This window comes from Acomys russatus, chromosome 21 (assembly GCF_903995435.1).
Source record: "Acomys russatus chromosome 21, mAcoRus1.1, whole genome shotgun sequence".
Lineage (NCBI taxonomy): Eukaryota > Metazoa > Chordata > Mammalia > Rodentia > Muridae > Acomys > Acomys russatus.
Genome location: NC_067157.1, coordinates 54371033 through 54398325, shown reverse-complemented (window position 1 = coordinate 54398325; position 27293 = coordinate 54371033). Strand labels below are relative to the sequence as shown.

The following is a 27293-nucleotide window of genomic DNA, read 5'->3' as shown; positions in this document are numbered from 1 at the left end:
ATAGAGTATAAATAAAGCCTTGGCTCTCTTAGTAAGAAAGATCTTATAATTTTTATTATAAAGTACAATGTGTAGTGGTGTGTGTCTTTAGTTTCAGAACTTGGAAGACAGAGGAAGATAAGTCTCTCTAAATTTGAGGCCAATCCTAAATTATATAGCAAATTTTAGGCCAGCCAAGGCTACATGGTAAGAGTATGTCTCAAAAAGATGACTAAAATAACATGAAATAATCAGGTAGTTACATTCTAGATACAGATGCCATATTCATCACCCATTTTACTACTTTGTATATGTATGTTTCTATAGTTAAATTTATACTGTTATGGTTAAGATAGAATGCATGAGAATTAATGGAAGTATTTGACATAAAAGAAGTAACTTGTTGAACATAGATGTAAGAATATTTGTTATGAAAATGTCTTCTTACAACTGGAAATGCACAGGCTCAGCTGTCCCCGGCTTTCTCCTAGTATGTATGATGAACGGCTGTGAGAAGAGCTGGGATGTCCGCTGCCAGCAGTAAGACGAGGAGCAGGAGCAGCGGACAGAAGAAAAGATGAAGATTTTCTTGGAGTGCAATGTGTACTAGTCTTAAATTGGAAGCCACAAATACTCAGCCAAAAGGGAGTGGTTAAAAAAATTGTAGTACACTCATATGCAAAAATACTGTTGAGGAGTAGATATGAGACATTCGTGTGCTGGCTTCATGTCTGTGCCTGTGCTGAAATACCTGACCAGAGGCAGGGTTTATTTCAGATCACAATTCCGGGCTTCAGCCCATCATTTTCAAGAAGACAAGCAGCTGGTCACCACATCTAGAGCCAAGAGCAGACAGGAACCAATGCACCTTTGCTGCCTGCTTGCTGCTTGGCCTGAAGCTAGCTTTTTTCCCTCTTCTCCTGTTCAAGGCCTTGCTCAGGAATGGTGCCCTAGCGTTTGCGGAGATCTCCCCATTGCAATGGTCAATCAAGCTACCTAAAGCGGCCTCTTATTGAGACTTTAAAAAGGTTACTCCAGATTATGTCAAACTGACATTTACAGTTAATCAGTAAAATTAATTTACAACTATAATTGTAATGTACCAGTGGAGCTGAATCTCAGAAACATAATTTTGGGGGAAGCAGCAGATACAAAACAATTACATAGTTTACGCAAGTATGCAAATAGCAGAAAACAGGTAGAACACACTCAACTTGGGAGCATGTCTGAGGGGTGACTAGAAAGGAACAGATAAGAATTTTGTGATGTTGGTACTTTTTTCATTTTTTAAAAATTAACCATATTTACGTATACATTTATATTCTTACACATATATACAATAAACTACCTACAGCAAGAAGAACCACAAAACAATTAGGAATTATATACGTTACAGTCATAGTATTTTGGAATTTTTATTTGACAGCTTTGAAGAAACATCTTTCCTATCTTGGTGAGTCTAAAATTCTGAATGTAAATCAATATCTATCATATCTCATCTTTATCAGCTTAAAACATCTATCTAGACCTAAAATCATCTTAACCCCTAAACAAGTGAGCTTAATTATAAAACTAACCTATTTGGTCTTCAACCCCATCAGAGACTTGAGAAGGAATAAATTAATTACCTGAGTATACAGGGAGTGCAGGTTGACAGCTTCCCAAATGAGAAGATGACAGAGACAGTTTCCTGCCTAAACAGTCACCCAAAACTCTCTATAACGTGGGAGCATCATCTTCAGCCTTCTGGCCCAATATATCTGACAGATGTATTTGTGAGGCAGGAACTATTGAGGACTTGCTTACCCTGTCTTGGCAGAGTTTGGCTGTCGACTCTGCCTGCAGCCAAGCTGCTCATTTTTAGGCAGAATTCTGTCAGTGGTAAAAATGAGGACATTTTGCCCAGGGGCTTGTTGGCCACATTTGAAGCTATCTCCATAAAGAGGTTCTTCAGTCCTCACCATCCTCCTTGAGCTAGGCTGGGTGTTGGCAGGAGTTAACCTGTCTCATTGTAAACGAATCTTTAAAATAAATAAAACATCTTTAAATGCCATATTATATATGTCTCTGGGGTTTTGAATACCGTATTTCACCTTATCTTTCTATAGAATCATATCTATCTGTTACACCTAGAATGTATATTCTTGTGATAAAAATATACTAGTAATTGACGTAACCATGATTTGATCAACTAACAATTAACTTATATAATTTACTTATCCTAAACAGCCTACAATAGCACTTTCAAAGTATTGGAAGTAAACCTTGTATTATAATTGAGTTGTATGGATACAATACCACATAAAAGAGTAGAAATATATATAATGTGTGTAAAGAATAATCTTAAATTTGAATTGTATACCAATATATGCAAAATTAAACTTATTTTGCATCTATATACAAAATACTATACCAGTGAATTAAAAATAGCCTTGTGAGTAACAATTAAGGGATTAAGCTGAGGAGTAGATTCACTAATCTACTTTTTATCCTATCATCCCTACATATTTCTATATTCCCCTTCTTTCTTTTCAGCCTCTATCTCTAAACCCTTTTTAATATAATATTTTTGTTATACTCTCTGAGAATTTCATACATGCCTACAAAGTATTTTGCTCATATTCACACGCCCGCCACACCTCTCCCTGAATTCTCCTGTCCCCACTACCCACCTTCAAACTTCCTTCCAACTTCATGTCCATTAAACTTTTATTTTTAATATGTATTTAAAAAAAACTGTTATAACCCACTGTGTCCAGTTTGTGCTCCCATGTTGATACTGCTGATCTGGGAGCTGGTGCACATATATATTGGTTTAATGTTCACCAGCGACTTGCTTTAGCCATGTGTATTTTCTATACATGTGGCACAGGAGATATATGAACGAATATTCTCAGAATCAGACTGATCTACAGAAATAAAAATAATATAGAAATCTGCATTCTTATCCTGTCATTTAATAAGTGTCTCATAAAATTGTCTGAGGATCATATTTTTGTGGGAAAAAAATAGTCTGCCCTGCTTTTTTATAGGGTTGGTATGTTTAAATAATTATATGTGCTTACAACAAATTATTAGCCACATGTCTGAGTTGCTAAACTCACAGCACTTATAGATCATTTAAAGCATATAGGAATACCAAGTTAAACGTGCCAACATTTTTATATAATATGTAGTTTACCTATATCAAGGATAAAGTATAAGTCTGGGCATTTAGAAAACCCACACAGAATATTTCTACCTTACTTTATAAACAAAATGACTTAAGATTTTAAAAAATCTTTAAATGGAACACTGAAATTACAAGGAGTCTAGAGACTTAAAAACTAAAATCTTCTCCATAATCTTAAAAGAAAGCTTTTCTAAATCAAGCAATTTATATAGAGTGTATACGGACAACTTTTGTAATAAGCCAATAAAATATTTACTAAGGTGTTTTATATATATATATATATTCATGGTCTCAATCCCTATGTAATTTTATTTTCTTTGAAAGTTCTAATTTAAAGATGATCACTTAGTTATAAAATGAAATAGTTATTCATAATTTCATTTGACAGAAGGAGGAGGAGGAGAAGAAGAGGAGAAATAGAAAAAGCAGAAGCAACAGCAGAAGCAAGATGATGATGGTGATGATGGTGATGGTGATGATGATGGCGATGGTGGTGATGATGATGATGATTGTGGTGGTGGTGATGATGGTGGTGGTGGTGGTGATGATACAGCCCACAGTACGGGACAGGAAATTTTTTCAGTTGGAAATGAAGCAGTGAGTGAAACAATAAGATCCCCCAGGCCTTCAGAGGGAGCCTAGTTGAAAAAACACAGGTCCAACTACACTGTTATTCCAGAGGACACCATGAGTGGGAACCAGGCAGGAGTTAGGGGGCAGGGATGGATGGAGTGGTTGAGTGGGTGAGAGTTTACATAGTCAGAGAATAGCTTACTACAGAACAAACTTTTCAACAAAAAATGGAGGCATCAAGAGAAGGTAGTCCATACACTGTAGACAAAGGAACTGGAAGGAGGCAGTCACCATGGCAGACGTGACACTAGTGGAGTAGGACCAGCAAAAATCTATGACGGTGGCACCTGGTCAAGTGAGGACAGTGACAATATGTGTATGTGCACATATATGAACATGTACATGAAAAGCAGCAGTCGCCAGCTTTGAAGGGGTTTACGGGCCGTTAGAGCTTGAGCTTTTCTGTAGTGCAATGAGTAGCTGAGGACGTAAGGTAAGGCCCAACATGGTCTGACTGTATTTTAAAGCAATCTTTTGGGCTCTTAAATTATGTGGATTTTTTTTTATAAAAAGTTGTAAACCGAGGCACAAATCTATCTTAATGACAAGATGGAGAACACACGACAAGAAGTCAACATAGAGCTGCTTTTCTTCCTTCATTAGTTACTGAATACAAACACATTATTTGCTTCTGGTTAAATATGAAGGCGAGTTAGTAGGCTCTGTTTTAACATGGAATTTAACTGAGGGATTAAAACAGGAGCAGAAGTAGGTACAGTGCAAAGAAGAAAACAGTGGATGAGGGATATCTTATGATAGTGGGTGCTATTAGGAGTGCCTCCTTAAAGCAGCAGGCACTGTGCTAAACACAAAAGCGTATGCTGCTTCCCCGTGTGCCTTCTGCTCCATCCCCAGCACATAAGAGAGTACTAGGAAGGCACACAGCTGCTGATTAGAGGGCGCTGCGAAGGGAGATGGATGTTCAGCAAAGGCACAGCAGAAGCCAAAAGCATGCAGAATCACTCAGTGTTTCAGTTAGCTAAAGTAAATGAGAGGGAGGCATTATGAACTCAAAAACACAACATAGGATTAGATTATAGAAGCGCACTGGTCTAGGCACCGCGGAGAATCACAGTTAGTGTTGAGAGTGGAACATTCGCGCCAGGTTCCCCCACCAGGCTCCCACCAGAGCTCAGTGGATACTGAAGAAAGGGGTCAGAAAGGGTATGTGGGTGAGAGGACACGGAGAAGGGTTGTCCTCTGGACATGGCATGGATAGTGCACTTAGAAACTCCTAGGGCATGACCTAATCAAGGTCAAGGCAGCTAACGTTCTATTATGGATGAGAAAGGGGCTCCTGAGGCTCCACTCCTAGCTGAAGAGGTACAGACAGTTGAAGGAAGCTGGGAGCTAGGATGGGGGAGGGGCCACTTTTCCCTCTCTGTGTGGCAGCTGGTAAACTGCCACGCTCAGGTGGATGGTGACACACCCATAAACAGTTAGTGCAGGCAGTATGAACTGGACTCAGTGGGTTATAAAAACACAGAAGAGGACACACAAAGGTGGGGGGCGTGTCAAGTATTAAGGATTCAGGGAAAGAGGGAGGATTTGGGGTAAATCCAAGATACATTGAATACATGTATGAAATTGTAAAAATTTTTTAAAGATGTTTTGCTTTTTTGTTTGTTTTATTTTTATTTTTTACAGAAGATGACTGCTGGCTCCATGGACATTGTTTTTTGTTTTGTTTCCCTTTATTTTGTTTTGGAACTAGATAGCTCACAAATCTTTACATTGTGTCATCAGAAGAATTTTGTTCTGGAAGGCTTAGTCTACATGTATTGATAATGGCTGGTAGAGAGCACTTTGGAAGACATGCTATACCTGAGAGGTGTGAGTGGCCAACAGCAGCTCAGTGTCCCTGATTCCACCACCCTCAGTCCTTTCCCTGGATGGAATGTGTATTTGCAAGTCTAGCCATGACCTCTGATCATCTCCATTGCCCCATATCTCCCCGCTGCCACAATAATAAAGTACTGCAAGCTGGAGCTAGCCACAGAGCTCCAGTTACAGCCTGCGCTTCCCAGGCCCTCTCCCAGCTGGCTGCGGCTTTGAGAGTAAGAGCTAGCAATGGATTGAAGCAGGAAGCTTCTGGGACACAAGGACGCTGTTTGCTCTTCATTGCTGGCTGCGCCATTTTCGCAGGTTACTAGTATCTTTTTCTCATCTTGTCTAATGTATATCTTAGAGATTGTGTCTTCTTGAAATTCCATAGCTTTCTTTGCCTCTTTTCTGGTGGGCCTGGAATCAGGACCTATAAGTGACATTATCACAGTCTTGGAACAATATTCTAACTTTCTCTCTCTTTCTGTCTCTCTCTCTCTCTCTCTGTGTCTGTCTGTCTGTCTCTCTCTCTCTCTCTCTCTGTGTGTGTGTGTGTGTGTGTGTGTGTGTGTGTGTGTGTGTGTGACTGAGCCTCCATATGTACTGCAGACCTCCTTTGATTTTCCTTAGTTAGCCCAGGCTATCCTCAAGGAATGATCCTCCTTCCTCTGCCTCCTGAGCATGAGGTCATGGTGTCCTTCACTATGCATGACCTAACTTACTTTTTGATGAAGTGGGTAAGCGTGTACAGGGAACACTTTTTGCCAATATGAGGAAATAACTACTGGTTAACTGAGTTTTGGTCACGGGCTTCATCATCATTCTCTCAGAAGGAAAATAAACTACAAATCTTATAGTTATGTAACCCTTTCAATTTTCAATATGAATTTGAATATTATTGTGTGATTGAACACTTTGGTTATTGCTTATTTTTATTGAGACAAAGATAAAAGTTCACGCAAACAAAAGAACCACTTACTGCTTAAGACCACTCGTCCTTGGGTTTTTAAGAAATTAGTTTGCAAATAACATATGTTTACATTTACCATCATTTCATAAATCATTTCTATAGTTCCTAGGATAGATTCTGTGTGTTCTCCTAGGAATAAAGGTGAAATGACGTTGCCCACTGAACTAGAGGGTGACAGAGGGAACAGAAGATGAGCGCCGCTCCCGAGAAGTGGCCTGGGGTTGGCTCTTGGGACACGTCGCTGCAATTAAAAGCTGAACGTTGGCTCATACATTCTGATTAGAAGTAGACCTTCAGAGCAAGAGACAGAGATACTTTCTAATGTGACAAAATCTACATCACAGAACTCAAAAATGGTGAACTGTAAGTAGCCAAGTTAGAAGCGCCTTTTTCTGACTCTTGTAACTCTGCAGTTCTTTTTTAGGCTGTTTTCAAGGATTTTTAACTACTACCTATTAACCGACACATATAACAAAAATAAGAATATCATTGTGCATATGATTAACATAAAATAAGGTAAGAATAAGAATGTGTTGTGAAGCGACATAGGAACCTGAGCTGAAAGTCTGAAAATAACCTATTTCATCTGTGTCCTATATATGTGTGTTTAGAAATAAGGTGGCATTAGGCTTGCAATATATAAGTTTTAAAAAATAAGACAATGGAGAACACTACTAAGCTAATATATTGAATTGCTGTATAATATCCTCTCGGGGTGTAAATTGTACAAACTTGAAAATTACATTTAGTATTTAATCTCACATTTCTAAACAGGTGCCCACTCAGGGGACAAACTTGGTTTGTCATACAAAAATCGGAGGGTATTTAACAAATAGGAAGGTTTAAAAGTAATGTTTTTATGCACACAGCTAACACATTTGTGTGCCTTTAAATATTTGCCCCATTGGTGCTGAGAATATTTTATTTTTATTACCACAAGCAATGAAAATGAAATAGGACTTTGTACTATTAGTAGGGACCCTTGAAATAGAGCTCATATTATGTGAAACATATTTTAAAAGCCTATCAGGAACCAGCCTTCACGTAAGTAGCTTTTGAATACCTTAACAGGCTAATACCTATTTGTCAGACTGTTGCTGAGTAAATCCCAAGACACTCTAAAATGTCCCAGATGAAATGAATTCCTTTAAATTATTGATGCGTTTATGTGTCCTAGCTGTATACTGATTCATGGTAAGTTTCGCAAGCCTATGACTTCTATGAACACTCACTCCAGAAGGCCCTTTGCTGAGTGGGAACTAATTTAGGTTGCAGTAAGGATAAAGGTTTTTCCCCCCTTCGAGTAAAATTGCTTAAGTGCAATTTGGGGTAGTGGGGAAAACATATTCACGAGGAGGTGCTTGTCAGCTCGCCTAGTACATTACCTGCCCCAAGGGCTCTCTAACCACTTAGCCTACCTCTCTGCACACTGTTGGGCACGGTCGGCTACTGGCCGAGTCATTGCCAGTCCTGGCAAACAGTACCCAGGACGTGGACTTGGAAACTATCCCAGGGCTTGCCATCTACAACCTCGTGTTCCCTGATTGGGAGCAACTGCGTTCAATTGAGGAAGATCACTTACGACTGAGTTTTTCATCATGGCTTTGACTGTGAAGCCCTCAGAAACCAGGGAATGAGGCTGGTGCACCGGGAGCGGCTGTTGTGGCAGCAGCTTGGTCCTCTTCGGCATCTTGTCTGGGCATTTGTTTAAGGTCAGGGTCTCTTTTTCTGCCACCATCTTCCTAGAAAACGTCTTGTTCTTATCAAAAGTGTGGTAGAAAAACCAGTGGGTTTTACAGATGTGAGCAGGAGGTCGAGAAAAAAAATTAAAAAGGCGCGTTACTGGTAGAAATTCAACCCCTCCTGGTGCCCAGAGTGATCCAGATGTTTGGCAGCACCAAGGAGAAGGGAGTTTAGGGGAGGGGAGGGGCGGGAAGAGGGCTGGGACCTGAGGCTAGAGCGGCTACAAGCTTCCAAAGGTGAGCCTCCTGGTTGCTAAGCGACTCGTCAACACTACGGCCGGATAGTCCCGCCCCTCCGTGACGCGCGTTTACTGGGTCTTAATCCGGAAAAGGCGACTGACGGCGGAGGCGGGGGCAGCCTAAGCAGAATCTTACGCGTTAAAACTACGACTCCCAGCAGGCTTCGCGCCAGGGATGAATGCGCGTGCGCACTGCGCCTGCGGTCGCGAGGGGAGGGGCGGGGTGGAGGGGGGGGGCGAGGGAGGCCTGGATGACTAAACCCGAGCGAAACGCTAGTGGGAGGCTCGGGCGGGCACCAGTGCCCGCGTAGGTCCTGCTCACCCCGCAGCCACCACCCGCCCGGTGACCATGATAGGTACGTGGGTGCCTGCCAGGTACAATCTCTTTGCGCCGCCCCGCGCCGGTGTGTGGAGCCACGTCACACCCCCACGGGTCCGAGTGGGATCCTCGGGACCGACCTGAGCCGCCTGTCAGTGTCAGGGCGAAGGCGTGTGCGCCACGCTCCGCCCGCTTTATGGGCTGCCTCGGGGGCCACAGACCTGTGGCTGGGTCGGGTGTGTCCTAGAGCTTAAGTGTGAGTTTCCAGTCCCCTCCGCGCCCTTGCCAAGCTTAGCCCGGTGCCGGCACAGGGCAGCAGCCCCGCGGACACCCGCGTGCAACACCGACGGCCGGGCTCGTCTCGCGTGTCTGCCGCCTGGCGCTCTGCCACCGCACGGTGGCCACGGGCCTCGTGTTCCCCCGAGGGTGGTGGCTGTCAAGCTGTCATTCGCTTTAGGACAAGTTCAGGCACCTAGGACTTTAAGAAAACTCAAGGAAGCAACCGCCTGGTGGAGGCTGCAGTTTGCCTCTTCAGTTCTGTCTTTTTAAATGTCTCCCCCCCCCCCCGCCCCTCCTCGTCTTGTTCTTCCTCCTCCTCCACCTCCTCCTCCATCTGAGATGAAAGAATAGCGAACAGCGGGTGATAGCAATGATGGAATCTTTTCACAGATTATAACTAGATGCAGCCTGACGAGTGCAGCTTTGGAAGCGGCCACTAGGGTTGTTGTAAGCACTGTGGAGGAGGAAATGTTAAGTTCAGAGTCACTTTAGGGGTTCCCCTCCAGGGTAAGTAGGAATGCATAGTGGTAGTTAGCAGACAGTCCTGTTTGAAGGTCTCCTTTGTGTAGACTCGCTCCTAGTGATGCCCCGACTAGTTAGAGCTCTTGTGATATATGCCTCACAGATAACATATCAAGCACACCTGAAGTCGGTCTATCCGAGATTTGTTCTAGAAGGCAGATGACAAGTGGGTTTATGAAATAAAGGCTTTACACGTCGAAAGCAGCTAACCGTGTTTTTACTTAGGAAGGTAATGCTGAAGTGTGCAGATCTGGCCCCCTCCCTCCCACTGGGAACCGTGCCAGGCAGCTAAGTGCCTCAGGAAGCAGAGGTACAAGCGAATCAAGTGCAGCTTCTCCTCACCTGGCCAATGTAGCGCACGGTTTTTGGTGAATGAATTAGAAACTTACTAAATTGGGAGAAAAGTATACATTTCTGGGAATCGTACTGAGCCTTTTAAGTGACATTTACTTAGGAGTCGATTGTAAACACAGATCTGAACCGAGTCTGTGAACCAAGTGGGAGAGGTTAGTAAAAAAAAATACAAAAGAAATATTTCATATTTTGAAGACAATTATACACGTTTAGTTTCTTTCAACTTAATCTAGTTCATAGATGATTTTAAGAAGCAAAAGTTCCCATAAAGGTATATAAAGACAGGAAATTAAGACCTGGAAACAATCTTTTTTTATGAAGAATCTAATAAATTATTATATTAATACTTTTAGAATGGAACACGTTTAGGCAGTTTTATTTGGATTTATATAGAACTCTTTTAAGAGGAAGTGTGATATTTGGATGTCACAATTAAATCAATTAGTGACAAAAATAAGGAAAATACAAGATGAATTTTAAAACTGTTATTTCTCTATTACTCTTTTTGCAGGATAAATAAGTGTGCATTTCAACACAAATGATTAAATCTTTGTGCCCCCACCCCAAGAAAAGGAGATTCCATATTTTTAAAAAACTACATAAATAATGTTACATAAGTTATTTTGTTCAACTACTTGTCTAAATCTACTGGTAGCCATATTTTAGTAAATTTCTGAATGACTGTTTTGGAGGCTTGGGTGTGGTGACAACACTCAAAGTAGGTGAAGACAGTTCAGCTGGAGCCCTGGAAGGAATAGTTTCGCATTTCTGTGACTAGTCTTTGAGGCAGGAAACAGGCAGGCAGCCTTTATCCATGATCTGCTGCAGATCGAAAGAGCAGTAAACTGCTCTAGGAACTGACCAGCTCCTCCCACTGCACAGCACCGCTGGAGCTGGGGCCTTTATACATGTGGAGGATGCATCCTCACAGTGCAGGCAATACTCTGTTGTTGGAGTCCTTCCCTCACTGCCTTTCCTGTGGCTCCATTTCCTGGCCAAATATGAGGAAAGGGGACTAATACTTCATTACCCATAAATTAATTTCCCCTTTATTGTTTCAACATAGAGTCTCCCTTCTTGTCATGTCGCAGGCTTAGAAGTGCTTGCTAACATTTCCCACTTGGATTATGATTGACATGTTAAAGCCCTTGACCCAGACAGACTTAACCCGTAATTTAATAGGAGTCAGTGAACGAGAAGGGATTCATAATAATAAAAACAAGAGTAGAAAAGCTTCAGAAAACTTAACTGAGAAAAAACATGTAATTTTGAGCACCTCTTTTAAAACATTTTTAAAATTTAATTTAAAAAAATGAGCACTTCTTTGCCTTTTAAAATTGAATTTTAATGGTGGCAATTGTGAATTGTTCTAAATGCCCTATACAGTTAGGCATTTGATGTTATCAGGTACTACACGAGTACCCATTCAATTAAATTAGGAGTTCTTAAATTAACACCTAACATTATAGAAGATTTTAAAAATAGGAATGTAGGTCAGTGGTATACCCTAGGACGCATAAGACCGTGGGTTCCACTCAAAAGTGTTGCTCTTTTTTTAATTGATTAAAACTAGTATTTTCTATATCTTGTTTAAAATCTCTTAGAGAACGTAACTGTATGCATATAAAGAGCACACCAGTTCCTACCTATTCTTCATTTATAACATTAGTTATGAAAGTGTTCCTCATTTCTCAATGAGTATGCATTAGTCATAAGGCCTGTCTTTCAGTATGCATGCTGCACAAGTGTCTTTGGGGTCCTGTCTTCTCTAACAGTGTTAGGATACATTTATTATCACTGGCCAGCAAGTATTTTTTAATTGCCTTCTTTACAGATAAAGGAGAGAACATTTTAATTTGAATAAGCAGAAAAGATACTTTGTCATTGTAAACTCTCAATTTATAAGGACTGTTGGCCCAATGCCTACCTTTGTTTTACAGCTTGTACACGGGGGAATTTTAAGTCTTGGAATTTGTAGTTGTAGTTGAATGTATGGCACATTGCTACTTTCCCAGTTACTCGCATAGCTTCAGGTGAAGGCAACTCTGCGTCTAATTGTTTTTTGTTATGAGGTGCGCTTGTGCCACTGGGTCACAGAGTGGGTTCAACAAAACTTTTATATAGAAGAATTTATATAATTTTATTCGGTTCTCTTTTGGGCTCAAAGGCTCAGAAAAAACTTGATGGCCTTTACAAATGTTGGTCCTGTTTCTAAAGGTTTTTCTGAAGTCTGCATATTTTTTTTTTTTAAATCCAAAGCTCCATGGCTTGAAAATGATACAATGAAAGTAGTTGGTATTAAGATATGCAAATCTGTCCCTTTGTCTACGGCTTCTTTGATACCCCGGCCTCAAAAAAAAAAAAAAAAAAAAAAAAAAAAAAAAAAAAAAGGAAAAAGGAAAAAAGAAAGAAAAAAGTTCTCCTTATTTCAAAATGCTTAATATTCATGAACCAGGTTCAATGCAAAATGCTTTATTCTGTTAGCCTTCAGTTCTTTGATCAATGCAAGTTGTTTCTTACCTGCTGTTTCTTCGGCCTTTAATTGTAGCCCAGTGCTTAGTCAATGTTTCTGTTTTAATTTGCATTTAATGAGCTCATTTTAGATTTGACTTTGTAGTTGTCTGAGTGGTACCCATCCTAACATTTCTAATAGTAAAGACTGAGGCTCATTTGACAGCCAGCTGACTTACACTACAGCCCCTCCCCTAGCCCCTGCCTTATTTACTTCATCTTATGCAGGAGAATTTTGGTTAAAAGCAATTCAGTTAACAGTGCTATTTCCCCTAGTACCCTGCTTACTGATCATCTAGGATTCGACCCAGCTACTGCAAGCTCCTCATCCCCCACAATGTAAAGCATGCTTTCTTTCTTGAATGAATAGTTATTTTAGTTGACAGTGATCATTCCAGCATCAGTTCTAAGGTGCTATGTTAGGCGGTGCTGGACCAGAGTGTTGCTTGTATGTGTATGTGTGCATTATTCCGTGGGGAAGGACACAGAAATAGGAGCCTGTTAGTCCCTATGAGTTGTGCTTTCCTGGGGTTTGTGGTACAGATTTTACCCTCTCCCTTAGAGAAGCAGCATGTGGTATTTATATGTTCATCCTATCGCATGGGAATTGCCTCTATATAAACTACAGACAGTAATAGATTGAAGGTGCAATACCAGCCAATAGTAACTTGTGCTCATAGGAATTGACAACGGCTAGGCAGAGGACTTTCTTCTTTTCCTGTGATGCCTGTCCCACCAAACTGACTCCGTTTGTCTTTTTTTTCTTTTTTCTTTTTTATGTGTTGTGGATGATATTTGTCATATCTTATACCATGAAGACTTTCTGTCAAACATTTTCCTCCATCATCTTGGTTTCAGAGATGTCACCAAACAAACTGCTGTCAGTTGTAAGCGACTGAAGTTTTACAGCAGCTCCATAGCTGCCTTTATATGCCTACAGTTTATGGGCATTGTCTTAGTTAGGGTTTCAGTTGCTGTGATAAAACCACATTGAGCAAAGCAACTTGAGAGGAAAGGGTTTATTTGGCTTACACTTCCACAGCACTTTTCATCACTGGAAGAAGTCAAGACAGGAACTCAAACAGACCAGGAACCTGGAGGCAGGAGCTGATGCAGAAGCCATGGAGGAGTGCTGCTTACTGGCTTGCTCCCCATGGCTTGCTCAGCCTGCTTTCTTAAAAAACCTAGGACCACCAGCTCAGGGATGACACCACCTACAATGAGCCAGGCCCTCCCCACATCAATCATTAATTAAGAAAATGCTCTACAGGCTTGCCTACACCCAGGTCTTATGGAGACATATTTTTTAAATTGAGCTTCCCTGCTCTCAGATGACGCAAAACTATCCAGGGCAGGCATTGTATGACGAGCTCTGCTTTGTTCACATGTGGAAGGAACTGTTCTGAAATGATTTTTCTGGGAGTCTAACTTTCCGGGACCTTCCTTCCCTGTTGGATCACGTCATTGGTGTGCTTATTTGCATATACATTTGTTAGGAATAATGGTAACTTCTTAGTCAGTTTGGACATTCTATAAAAACTATAAAATAGGGGTCAGATTAGTCATGGCAGACTTAGTGATGCCTTTGAGGTTAGATTTTGGAGGAGGCAATGGTTATTTTTGTCTTCAAGAAATGATAGGGTAAAAAAAATTAGTGATTTAAGGTTGATGGTTGAATTCTTAATTATTAAAAAATTATTTTAAAAGTTTTAACATAAGAGCTCAGTTGCCATAACTGAAAAGCACAGAATACTACTTCATTTCTATATAGGAAAATATCAAGAAGTATATTCCCAAATTATAAATTTGGAGGCATAAGAATTTTCAGAACTCTACTGTTCAACCAAAGAGCAACATGTTGTGAAACACCCTTAAGAATAAGACACATGGGGCTGGAGAAGCATCCCAGGGGCTGTGAGTGCTTCCTGTGCCAACCAGTCCTGAGTTCAGATCCTAGCAGGCAAGGCCGCGTGTGTGGGACCCCAGAGCTATGTGGTTGGGGTGTTGAAGGGCAAAGGATCCCTGGTGCTTGCTGTTTGTTGGATTAGCCCCAGCTTCGATGAGAACCCAGTCTCCAGAAGATAAGGTCGATCAAGTAGATCAGGACACTTGAGGATGCTGTGTGTACAACCATCCAGCTGTGTATACCAGGCAGCTGTGTCTACACTACACCCAAAGATGCACACACATGCACACACACTCAGAATGAAACAAATGCACCATCACTGTAATATGTATTTAATTAGTAATACTTTCATTGCTAATAATGTCAGAAAAGTTTTAACTGGTAACACACAAAAATGCCATTTTATGTTGTGATCTTAAAAGTAGAGTTTTCTGGAAGAGGAAATTAAAACCACTGTTTGAATTTCTTTAATCGTCAGCTTTTCTCTATATATTGGAGGCATGTCTCAGTTACTCCATTAGTTTTTCATTGCTACTATAACTAATTACCACATGTTTCATCTGTGATAATTCAGGGGGTTATTTGTTAGCAGCCTGATGTTTTCTGTAGGCTCAGGGAGAATCCTTTTCTACCTGGAGAAATACTTGCCCCACCCCCTTGCACCCCTCCCTGTGCACACACACACCTCCTTCCCCCTTTCCCCCTTCCCCCTTCCCTCTTCCCCCCTCCCCCTTTTCCCTTCTCCCCCTGCCCTCCTTCTCTCCTCAGCTTCTGTGGTATCATAACCTAATGCTCTACAGCTTAAACACTTGTATTTTGGTGAAATTGGAAGCAAACTTTGACAACTGCAGAGGTCAGTGATCGGATTAGTGAATCAGGTATCTTCCAAGATAATAACAGAAAGTGACTACCTATGGCTGAAAGGAAGGAATTGATTCAAATTAGAACACAAGCGGCTGGGGAGATGCCTTGGTGGGCGTAGAGCCCAGCAAGCGAACATGAGGACCGGGGTTTGGGTCCCCAGTGCCCATGTAAAAGCCTTGGTGGTGCACTCCTTCCAGGGCCTGAATTTGGCAAGACAGAGAGATCCCTAATGCTGGGTAGTCAGCTGGGGAGAGAGAGAGAGAGAGAGAGAGAGAGAGAGAGAGAGAGAGAGAGAGACCGACCAGAAGCTGGACTAAGCACTTTAAGTAGGTTACAGTACTTCCCACCCAGGGTCTATATAATGTTAGGACAGACAGCATTTGATGCAATCGAAATAAACTGCCCCTTTTTGGATTTGTACATTTTAGATTTTTGACAGAATCATTTCTCTTCTAAATGCCAAAGACTCTTTCTATTTTGATGTTGTGTGTAAGACCTCATTCTTGAAGGATGAAGCATATTTTTACTTAAGGGATACCTGCTGAGTGATTGGCAGTAGGAATGAAAGGGAGGAAATCCCATGCTTGTCTTTAGTCTCTCTTCTCCAGTGTCCCTGGAAAGAATCCACCCTCCACTGATACTGTCTTAGCTGGTTCTGCCTCGTCTTGTTGTAGTGTCTAAGCCCAGCACATCTCAGTCAGTACTGGGCTAGACCAAGAATGAGTAACTGTAGAGCCTGATCTGGTAAATGCTAAGTACATTTAACATGTTTCGTATTCAGAAGAGATGAGCTACCAATCTCGGCCTCCTACATCCGCCACGGTGTCCTGTGCGGAGTAAATTGGAGCTAGCATAGGATGCCTTTCCCTTCTCTCGCTGTTCTTTCCTGTTGCTTCTCCCTAGTGTTTCTCTAGCACTGACCCTTAGAGGAAAGTCATTAAGTTATTTGAATTTTTGATGACACTGGGATTTCAAAGTGGTTGCTCTGTGTATGATGCTTAAAATATAAACCACACAGATGCCTTGTCTCTTCTACCTTTAGCTTTTAACTTCACATCAAATACATTTTTTTTTTTTTTTTTTTTTTTGCTTCTTTGGGGTCTGTATTTACTATTTTCCCTAGTGCAGCTTTTCTCTATGGGATACTTTCAATAGAAACATATGCTCAAAGCTTCAAAGTAATTACAATATCACTAAAAGCTTCATAATCACATTACTGAAACTAAATGTTAAAATTTGATTTTCCCTGATTCAATCTTTTCAATTGACTTCTGGGCTGCTGCATGATTTATTGAAGAAGCATGGCAGGCCAAAGTCAAGGGTGCTTACAGTGCCTAAAGCCTTGCAGAAAGAGCTGCATGGCAATTTAATTTAGACAGAAATTTATCTTAATTATTCTGAGGTTGTTTTTAAAAGGAAAAACATTTATTTTCATGCTTTTAGCATTTGGACCTTTCTGGTGATATCATCGTGTCCACTCTAAGGCTTAAGCTTCAACTTCCCAGCCCTGTTTACACACACACACACACACACACACACACACACACACACACACACACACACACACAGTTAAACAGGGGAAAGGGCAGCACCTTATTTCTCTCATAATTGTTCTAAGCATGTTCCTTCATGTTATTTAAAAGACACATTTAACTTTAATCTTTTCATTGGGAATTCTATATAGTTTTGAGATATTTGTTTCTATTTACGTAAGCAAACAGCTTCAACAATGCCTCCACGTATTAAGTAGCCCAACATGCCAACAGCATCACTTCTCTCTTTGCTAGGATATGGAGCATTATAAATAAGCTACCTGTTTCTCATTGCTCACAGGGGCGGAGAAATGATCATCCATCAAGCTCATGTCTAGTTGTTTAAAAAACCATTCATTTTTAGTTTTAATGAAGTAGAGATTCAAGTGGCTATGGAATTATCTTCCAAAATGACATGAATTTTTCTAATTTTTAGCTTAGGTTTCAAAAATTATGTATGTTACAAAGCAGTAAAATTAGAGTAGTTTTCAATCACATTTGATACCTGGTCAGCCAGAAATCTGGGCATTACGGTGAAGTATTATATCTTTTGCTAATAATCATGCAAAAAGCACTTGGTGGCATTTGAATGTTTTTAATTAAATTTCTAAAGGTGAAATTAGAACTCTTAAATATTTTGCTTTTTTAAGGATTTTTGACAAAGAAAGATAAAATCAGATTATTCTCTGAACCTGCCATACTTTCTTGCCCCTTCCTGTAACAAATGGCAAATTCTATAAATAATGCATCCATGGGTGGTAGATTTATTAGATTAATTTATTATTTTTAAAATAAAACTTGAGATAAATATGCACATATCCCAAATCATTCCTCCGACCATACTGTCATATCAAACTACCTTATATACATTTTAGTGAGTTCTCCACATTTCAGCTGTGAGGGTATCTTGTAATATTGCCTCTTATCATAATTTCTGTCAGCTGGCACAAATGTAGACATACCTGGGAAGATGAAGTCTCCATTTGAGAAGTGCCTCCATCAGATTGGTGTGTGGGCATGTCTGTGGGAACTGCTAATTATGTAGCTCGGCCCAGCCCTCTGTGAGTGTAGGAAAGGTAAGAGGGCAAGCCAAGGGAAGAAATTCAGTAAGCAATTTTCTACTTGATGCGTCCTCCAGTTCCTGTCGTGTGTTTCTGCCATGAGTTCCTGCTGTGTGTTCCTGCCTTGGCTTCCTCTGCTGATGGACTGCAACCTATAAAACAAATAAACCCTTCCCCTCCCCCCCCCAAGTTGGTTTTGGTCAATGTTTTTGGAAGCACCACTGGGACTTTCATAGATCTGTTGTTGCTCAGGAGGAACTGGAATTAAAGTGAGAAGTGTGTACTATGGGCAGGTCCCAGATGGACTGGGCCCCAGAAGATAAAAAGGGACTTGACTTTGATGTTTGTGTGTTATGTTTTTTTTCTTGATACCATTAAAAAACTAGGTAAACTAGTTCAGCTTCAGGACATCTGTATACGTTCATATTTGAACATTCATTTTGGGAGTGGGTACCTGCATGTGGCTTTATATTAAGCATTAAAAGTAGATATTACATCAAATGTATAAGCAAGACCTAAGCATGTTGTGGTGAGATTTGACCCTACTTACAAGTTAATAAGTCGTTCTCTCTACATATGTCTTGGATACTGCAGACTTACAGAGACTTAGGGCCCCATTGCTACGATCTGATAACTTTCCACATTATACATTTCATTACACTTACAATTCCCTTTGTCCCCAACTCCCACAGACGTGATGAGCTATGACCGAGATGAATGCTGTCCATGTAGCAGGCTTGCACTGCAGATGAAGGACAGTCAGGTGGAAGAATGTACCACTGTTATAGCATGTAGTAAGGAAACCTACTCTTTATCTAAAGATAGGCATTGATGAATTTTAAAGATTATATAAAGAATATTGAGATATGGTCAAGGTAAATAATTAGTCAGGACCATACAGCATATGCATACCCAACAAGATATATGGTGAGTGAGGGACCCAAAAGAAATCATCCCTCTCAAAATTCCATACCATCCAGTTTTGTCTTCTTATGAGCTGTGACATGACTATGTCACACAGTGGACACTATGACTAATCCTACCACAAATGCTAGAAACACACCCATTAAGCTTCTGATACAAAATGTAATTAGGGCTGCAACCAAGACAATGCTGAGCATCAGGATGAGGCCAGTCTGTAGTATTGTCTTCATCCAATCTCTCCACTGTGCATCCTGCCAAAGTTTCTGATCAGGGAGCCCAACAGGTATTCATTCATTAAGTCTAAGGTAAGTGTCATTGCTACTGATGATGGGGACACTAGATGCTCCACAATGCAGCTCTCATGCCCAGTGGAGAGCCACTCCATGGCTCACTCTCCCTTACATAGAGTGCAGGTTACTCTGGAGGGAATTTATTGCCACACTGAAGTGTTCCAAAGGCCAGACCAGGCTAGATATTAGCAGTTCTCCACATTACATGACAAAGCTACAACTTCCAATGTAGAGCATTGTGTTGACTGGCTCTTATCTCAGTTGGTTTTCTATAATTGTCATAGATGGCTACTTTTGTTTAAAATATTCTGATAATGTTCAACTCAGCCCAACCTCTATGACCAGGCTACCACTGCAGTTGGTCTTGGTTTCCTCATTCACAAATACTGTGGTACTTATGGATGAGAGTTTGCAGAACACTTGAGGAACTCTGAGTTTAGAGAATTAAAGCAGTAAACATACCTGCTTCTTTGCCATGAAAGACATTGCTTCACCTCTCCTCTTCTAAAGTTATAAGAAGAAGGGATTAATCCCTTGAAGTCTCCAACCAAAAAGTATGCTGTGTGGGGTGCAAAAAGTCCCAGGGCACATAGGCTTCCAGAGGCTCCTGAGCTTCCCGGGGCTGTTATGAGGTCTTGCAGGTAGTGCTTTATTTTGTCTCTCCACCCCCGTGCAGCTGATGAGCTCAGGTGAAGGCAGAAAAACTGATGTGTGTTCAAGACCAGTCTAGGGTTCAGAGTGAGACTTTGTTTCAAATAAACAAATCTAGAGCAAAGCAAAAAGATTCAGGAAAGCTCTGTCAACTTGTTTCTAAGGGAATCATCTCTCTACCTTTTGCAAAGTATTAAAAATATTTTAATCTAATAGTAAAGTGGAGTATTTGTGATAATTTCAAAATCAATCCAAAGATAACCAGGCAGTCATTTTGTTTTAGTCTTTCATATTGAATATCTTTCTAAAATGTACCTCCTTTCTCTTGCCATGGTAATCACAATAGATTAAGTATAGTTGTATATTGCTTTGTTCTGAGGGTATCTTTTATTCTGTTAGAGTTATCAGTTATTAAATATCATAAGAATAAAAGCTTGAATGCCTAAGCTTCCCATAACTTAATTTGGAAACTTGTAGGTTGATCTTCATAAGTAATGTTTATATGCTACAGATTCTAAGAGCAAGATAGATAGGTGTGTTTCTATAATATACTCCTATGTGTATTTATATATGTATTTATATAATATGTTTACGTCAAAGTTAAATGGCTTTCTATGAATACATAGCTGTGTTGCTTAAAGAAGTAATTTTAAGGTAGAAAAATCTCAACCTTTTGATACAACCAATGATAAAATTATTTGTTTCCCACCCAGTGGTGGTAAAATAAAAGAGGCATTTTCAAATTCATGGATTCTGTGAGTAAATGTTGACCAGTATCATCAGGAGACTGCTCTGCCTGGAGCTCTTATGTTCTTGGAAATTATCTAGTCTGTGTGACGCGTACATTTGTATCTCTTATGGGTTTCCTTCAGTTTCACTGGAGAGAAAGTAGAACAGATAAAAATAATGCCTGATGTCTGCTGAGTTCTCACGTTGTATGTTGCATTTCAAGTGCTTAATCCTTTCCATCCTTGTGTTACTATCTTGGTCTCTTTGCTGCCATTCAGGAAACCAAAGGACTTTAGAGGTCACGTAGCTTGTCAGTGGATACAGTGACTCAGCCCCAGGTTATATGACCTGGAGACTTAGATCATGGACCACCTGCTACACACGCTTCACCCTTCATTTCTTTTATCTCCTCCGTTCTTTCTCCTATTTATTTTCTAACAGAGCTCCCCCCCACTAGCCTTTCAAATCAGTTTAGAGGCTAAAATAGCAGATGAAGCTAAAAAGTTTCTTTGACTTATAACAATTTCTTCCAGAATTATCTTGTTGAAAGTAAATAGCCCATCTGGCTTCCTTTTTGCACAGAGCAAAACTCCTGAGTGAGCTTTGTGACTGATGCTGGCTGTATTCCATGAAGCGCGCCTGTTGGCCCTAAGCAAGATGAACACAATCTGTTTCTTCTATTTCTAATAAAGGAAGAGAGTGCCTCCATTTGCCTCTTTAATCCATGGCTTGAATTTTATGTCCTTCTTTTGCACAATGGCAGCTTTCCTGCTGGTTTTTCTTTCTTTCTCGTTTTCCTTTTTCTTTTTTCTGTTTTTTCTTTCAATATTCAGGTAAATTTGAGACTACATAATAAACACTTTTCAATACAAGGACACTACAATGAAATCACATTAAAACTTGCATTTTTAAACCATAGCAGGAAGTTGTTAGCTGTGTGACTCCCCTTGATTAGCGGGAGCTGGAAGGATGATTGAGAAAGCTGTGCTTCTGCTACCCCATTCTTTTCCTGCTCTCTAAATAAATAGGAGTGTTTAGCCTTCTGCGCCAGAGTCCACGGGAGTCCGACAGCCAAGCTCTGTACACTCTGAGAGTTTACCTCTAAGTACCTTAATTTAGCTCCTGAGTTTACTTCTAAGAAGCAGCAGGGACTATCCCTCTAGCCCTGATAATTATCTTCCTACCGGGCTGACCACGGCTTGTACAATGGGGACATTAAAATTTGAATCTGAATTCTCCTTGGCCAGAAAATCATTTGCTTCTTTCTGTGTTGTTGAGCAGATAAGAATATTGTGAACGCTATAAGCTATTAAATGTATTTTGAAGTGTTTCACTTTTAAATTTTCTTATGAGACTAGACTTTGAGGTCATCATGCTGTGTTTTTTGATTTCTTTCCATGACTGAAAACTCTTTCTTGTTATTTGAGTTACAAGTTCACAAATCCAGTGCTTTCTTATCTTATTCATTAAATGCCAGTTCACAAATAGGCATACTGCGTGTGTGTCTGAAGGTGTACGTATGGGAGCAGGTGTGTGCGTCTGTTTGGAGATGCTCTTTCCTACCCCTTAACTAAGGCTATTCTTTAGGAAGTGTCTGGAACACAAAATACATTGCTATTAAAAACATTTTAAGGTTTCATTTTAGCAAGATAGTGCAGTGCTTGGTAACCAAGTTTAAATATGACTAAATGGACTTAGCAAGAGGAATCTCCCCTTGTTAACACTAGTTTCCAAGACGCAGGCTCAGGAGCTGACATTTAGTTCACCCTTGAACACAGTAAATTGATGAAAGAATAAACACAGTCAATAAGCTCCACATTTTACAGAGAGTGTAAACAATGGCACTCTTGTAGGGAAAAGTCTGGACACAAAAGTGCCTGACATTCATTGTGTGTATGGTGCTAGATGCTAACTGTTAGTGGATAATCAGGTTTCACCCACTGCCACCGACTTAACGATTGGCCAGGACCCTTATAATCATTGCCTTCCTATGCGTGAAGTAGGGTCACATTGCCTACCTCTTAAGAGGTTATCAGTTTGCAATACTAGCTCCTTAACCCAGTCCCTGACACACATTTTGGCTGCTTAGGCAAGGTCTTGAATGCATGTGAAACACATGGAAAAATAGAATAAATTGTAGCTCTTTTGTAGCACATATAGCCTGCCTAGGTTTTCCACTGAGAATGTATCCTGTTTTCTCCATTCCAGATATTTAGAAATCTGTTTTAGGCTTATTTACAAGAGTTAAAATAGAATTGAAGAATAGAGTTTTAAGTTGATTAGCATAGATTAGAAACAAGGAATGAATATAAAATGTGAACATTAACTACCATAAAGATAGCATTGTTATAATTTTTACATTTTTCTATTAAATGTGGAAATTTGTTTATGTTTAGTAATCTTCATTAGAACCTTAAAATATAAGAGTAGGAAATGTACTTACTGCCTGGACTTTCTGTCTTAGTCACTGTTCTATTGCTGTGTGGAGACACCATGGCGAAGGCTGTTCTTAGAAAGGATTTACGTGGGGCCTCGCTTACATCTTCAGAGGGTTAGTTCATCATCACAAGGAGGACGAGAGCATGGCAGCATGAAGGCAGGCATGGTGCTGGAGGAGTAGGTCATCCACAGTCAGAAAGTGTGCACTTAGGAAACCTCAACGCCCACTCCCAGTGACAACACTTCCTCCAGAAAAGCCACGCCCACTCCAACAAGACCACACCCCCTTCTTTTTTATTTATTGAAAATAGTCTTTTCTCATACAGTCAATTCCTGCCATCAGTTCCCTTTCCTCCATGCCTCTCAGCTTCCTTCCACCTCCCCTGTCCGCGGGATGTACTTACTCTCTATCTTCCTTCAAAAAAGAGTTCCAAGAGACAGCAACAACACAAAGTACAATAAGGCAAAGACCCCCACATCAAGGCTGGACAAGCCAACCAGACAGGAAAAAGTCCCAAGAGCAGGCAAGATAGTCAGGGACACACCTGCTCCCACAGGTATGAGCCCCACAAAGGCAACAAGCTCATAGCTAGTGCCCAGCAGAGGGCCTGTGCAGCCCCATACAGCCCCGGGGCTTGCCACTTCAGTCTCTGTGAGTCCTTGTGTGCCCTCTTAATTGGTGTCCTCCATCCCTTCTGACTCCTACAAGCCTTCTGCCACCTCTTCCATGGGATTCCCTGAGCTCTGGTGGGAGGGACTCAATAGAGGCTCTGTCCCTCCACATAATGTCTGGCTGTTGGTCTCTGTATCTTCTCCAGTCTGTTGCTGGGGAAGCATCTCTGATGCCGACTAGACAAGGTGCCAATCTATGAGTATAGTAGAAATCATTAGGAGCCATTTGGTTGATTTGTTGTTGTTGTTGTTGTTTGACCAGTCAGGCTTGGCTCTATCCTAGGTCTCCTGTCTATCCAGTCTCCTGGGCATGGGCTCCCTCTCGTGGAGTAAGCCTCAGGTTAACTCAGACATTGGTAAAGCGCACTCCTCTTAATCCTTCCAAACAGTTCTTCTGGGGACCAACTATTCAAATATATGAGCCTATGTGAGCCTTTCTCATAAAACACAACAAGTAGCTTACACTTTATCTTTTTGTTTATTTGTTTGCTTGTTTGTTTTAGAGACAGGGTTCCTCTGTGTAGCCTTGGCTGTCCTGGACTCACTTTGTAGACCAGGCTGGCCTCGAACTCAGAGATCCGTCTGTCTCTGCCTCCCTCAGTGCTGGGATTACAGGTGTGCACCACTGTACCAGGTTTACTTTATCTTTTTAAGTAGCATAAAACAAATTATATGTGTTGGCCTCACTGTGTGGAAAGGTTGAGTATAAAGTAGAAATTTCCTTTATGCAAAAACTATAGTGATATCTTAAGTAAACATTTCAAATAGTAAGCGGAAGTGGCTTCTTCTAATTTTTACCTGAATGATTTTAGCATGCCTTTGTGACTGGATCAATATAAGACCTTTAAATATCCTCTAATAGTGTTCGTGCAGTGAGGCCTTTCTCTGATATTGATGCGTTAGGGAAGCTCACTTAAGGAGTTAAACGTCTTTTACTCGTCAACACAGAGGTAATTGCATGCTATTAATTCTCATGTCATTTCAGAAAATGCTATTTAAAAATATTCATTTCATCAGCTCCTATAGCTGGGGTAAGGTAGACAGCCAGTTGTAAAGCAATTTAAGATGTGATTACAGTGTTTTAGTCCTGCCACACTAGGGGCAGAAAGTTGACTCAATGTGAATACAGCTTTGGAAAGACTTCTTACATCACTTTGTAAGATGAATATGAGTAAGCAGCCTTGAGAAGACAAAAGGAGTTGATGGAGAAGAAAGGAGCTTTACTTTAGCCATTTGTAGACTCAAGGCAGTAGGCGGGGAAGGGCTGAGGAGAAAATCTGGAACCAGTAGTTTCTTTTGTCTGTTTTATCTAAGTGAAACTTTTCTATGCATCTGTTCTGCATATTATTAGCTGAGAATTAGAGGGATTTAACTTTTATGGAATGACCCTCTGAGAAAGAACTAGAATAAGATTTTCTTTCAAAATGGAGGTCACGATTTCAAAGAAACAATTTTAGTAATCTGAAGATTCAAATAGATTCCAGTAGATACTTGAAAACATTGATTTCTGTATCTGGCCAAGTTGATAGTACTTGAAGTTTATCAATAATGCAGAGTTTGCAGAAATACTACTTTGTAAGATTTTTATTCTCTCATCTATTCTTCATAATTAATTTATAGAATAATTGTCAAGATGAATTTTGGTTCTTATTTTATAGACAACTCAACGTATAGGTGACATTCAGTTGCACAGATACCTTATATGATAGTCTTAAAGTGATTTGATTTGATTTTTCTGTGAGTGAGTGTGTGTGTGAGTGAGTGTGTACATGCATGTGTTCACGTGTACTTGTGGAAGTCAGAGACTCATCTTGTCCTTATTTGTTGAGATAGGGCCTTTTATTGAACCTGAAGCCTACCACCAAGGCAAGACTAGCTAATGAGCAAGTCTCATGTGTCCTCCTGTCTCTGCCTCCAGCATGGTATCACAGGCATATCTGACTTATATGGGTGCTGGGGGATCCAAACTTAGGTCCTTGAGCTTGCATTGTAAACATTATACCAACCTAGCCATCTCCATGGCCTTCGTTGATTCTTAAAAGTGCTTCTTCAATAGGCAATACATAGAAATGACTTGAAAGGAAAATGAGGTGAAAGGAAACTGTTACCCACATGTGACCCTTGGCTTCCATTGTTTTGTTTTAAAGTGTGCTTTGTTTAGAAATGGAAAGTTTCCCATGTCATACTTTTGCTAATCCTAACCATTATGGTGACGTAACTTAAGTGCAAATTGCAGAGCCCTATCACACATGTTCCAAAATGACTTGACTCTTCTTCCCTTGCTTTATGTTATTTCATGCCATAGGTATTTTCAGGGGTATTTCAAATGTGCTAGACTTTAGTATGTTTTTTTCTTATGCTCAAAATGATCTATAATTTATGGAAGTTACTGATGTAATATAGTTAATTCTGGTACTGACCCATTGAACTCAATTTTTGGAGCATATATAACAAATCTTTTAATCCATGAAACTTAATTTTGATGTTACTGACATTCTGATAAAAGTCCATTTCTATTTTTAGTTTTTATCTTTTTGTTCAATGAATATTATGAAATAATATCTTTTATTACTGTGGTATATCATTTGTGTATTCCTTTGCACTACAGGACAAGTTATTTTTCTTGTTTCCTATAATTTCATTTTATAAGTTTAGCTTTAACAAATCCAAATTAATATTAGTTCTTAGATATTAGTGGTCAGCATCCTGACTCCTTTATTCAGCAGGCTTTGGTGATCTTTGAGAGTAATCAGAGAGGCTCTTACAAGCCAAAAGAACTTTTGGATACAGATATTGCTCCCTTGGAGCCTACAGTTTGAGGAGATAAAACAGACACAAAGTAGTAGCAAATTATTTTATGGGGTACCTAACAATAGAATGCTCTGTGGTGAATTGAAGGATGGCCAACTTACTGGAAGAGGAGCCTTGAAGGAGACTGTGAAGGCCTTACTGCATTTTTCATTCACGGATAACAATGGAAGGAGCAGGAAGGAAACATGCGTGATCAGTATAGGCAGCAGCTATTGAAGGCTGGCTAGAAGGGTCGTTTAGAAGGAGCGCATCCACAGATAGCAAATTTGCAATTCCGGAAGACCTAGTGGACAAGTGGGAGGGAGGTTAATATTTAATACTCACTATTCATTTGGTGTGCTTGAATGAATTATGAATATTCTATTTTAATTCTTAAACTATTTTGCTGTAGCATGATGTTGTGGTTCTTGATGTTGTGAACTGAAGCTAGATCTTCGAGTATTGATGATGGCCACCAACCTAAGAACCAGTGTGCCTGGGGTGTGCGTGCCCAGGCCTCTGCCATGCGCCTCTGCTGTGCTGTAAGTGATGTGCCCTGCTGCCCATGTAAGCTGAACATGTTGCAAGCTTTTTTTTTTCACCAAGGAAGATTTCGTAAAGCTCATTCTTCTCCATAGCTTCATTGTTCTGTTCAGTCACTCACACTCAAACCACTGGAGTCATTTTGCTGTCGAAGCTAGTGTTTATTTCATATCACATATTTGAATATAAGATTCAAATAACAGTGAACGAACAGTAGGTCATATGCTAAAGCGCTTACCCTTAACTTTCTGTTCCCATAGTAACCTTTGGTTCTTAATGATCCTAAGTGAGCTCCACAGGCTGCTCATGTGGAGCTCATGCTCAGCTTACCAGATGTGACGCAACCTC

At 40.4% G+C, this 27293-nt stretch overlaps 2 protein-coding genes across 4 annotated transcripts in view; one reads left to right on the top strand and one right to left on the bottom strand.

Annotated features, from left to right (window-relative positions):
* Window positions 1-8564, bottom strand: part of Pacrg (parkin coregulated) — a 440569-nt gene extending 432005 nt beyond the window's left edge. The window contains exon 1 of the mRNA XM_051164090.1: window positions 8161-8564. Coding sequence (XP_051020047.1) covers window positions 8161-8316 — 156 coding nt within the window. The 5' untranslated portion in view covers window positions 8317-8564. The remainder of the gene's footprint in view (window positions 1-8160) is intronic.
* Window positions 8565-8799: 235 nt separating this feature from the next.
* Window positions 8800-27293, top strand: part of Prkn (parkin RBR E3 ubiquitin protein ligase) — a 1140959-nt gene continuing 1122465 nt past the window's right edge. For all 3 annotated transcript variants that reach the window (XM_051164341.1, XM_051164340.1, XM_051164339.1), the window contains exon 1: window positions 8800-8915. In XM_051164341.1, the coding sequence (XP_051020298.1) occupies window positions 8909-8915 (7 nt within the window). In that variant the 5' untranslated portion in view covers window positions 8800-8908. The remainder of the gene's footprint in view (window positions 8916-27293) is intronic.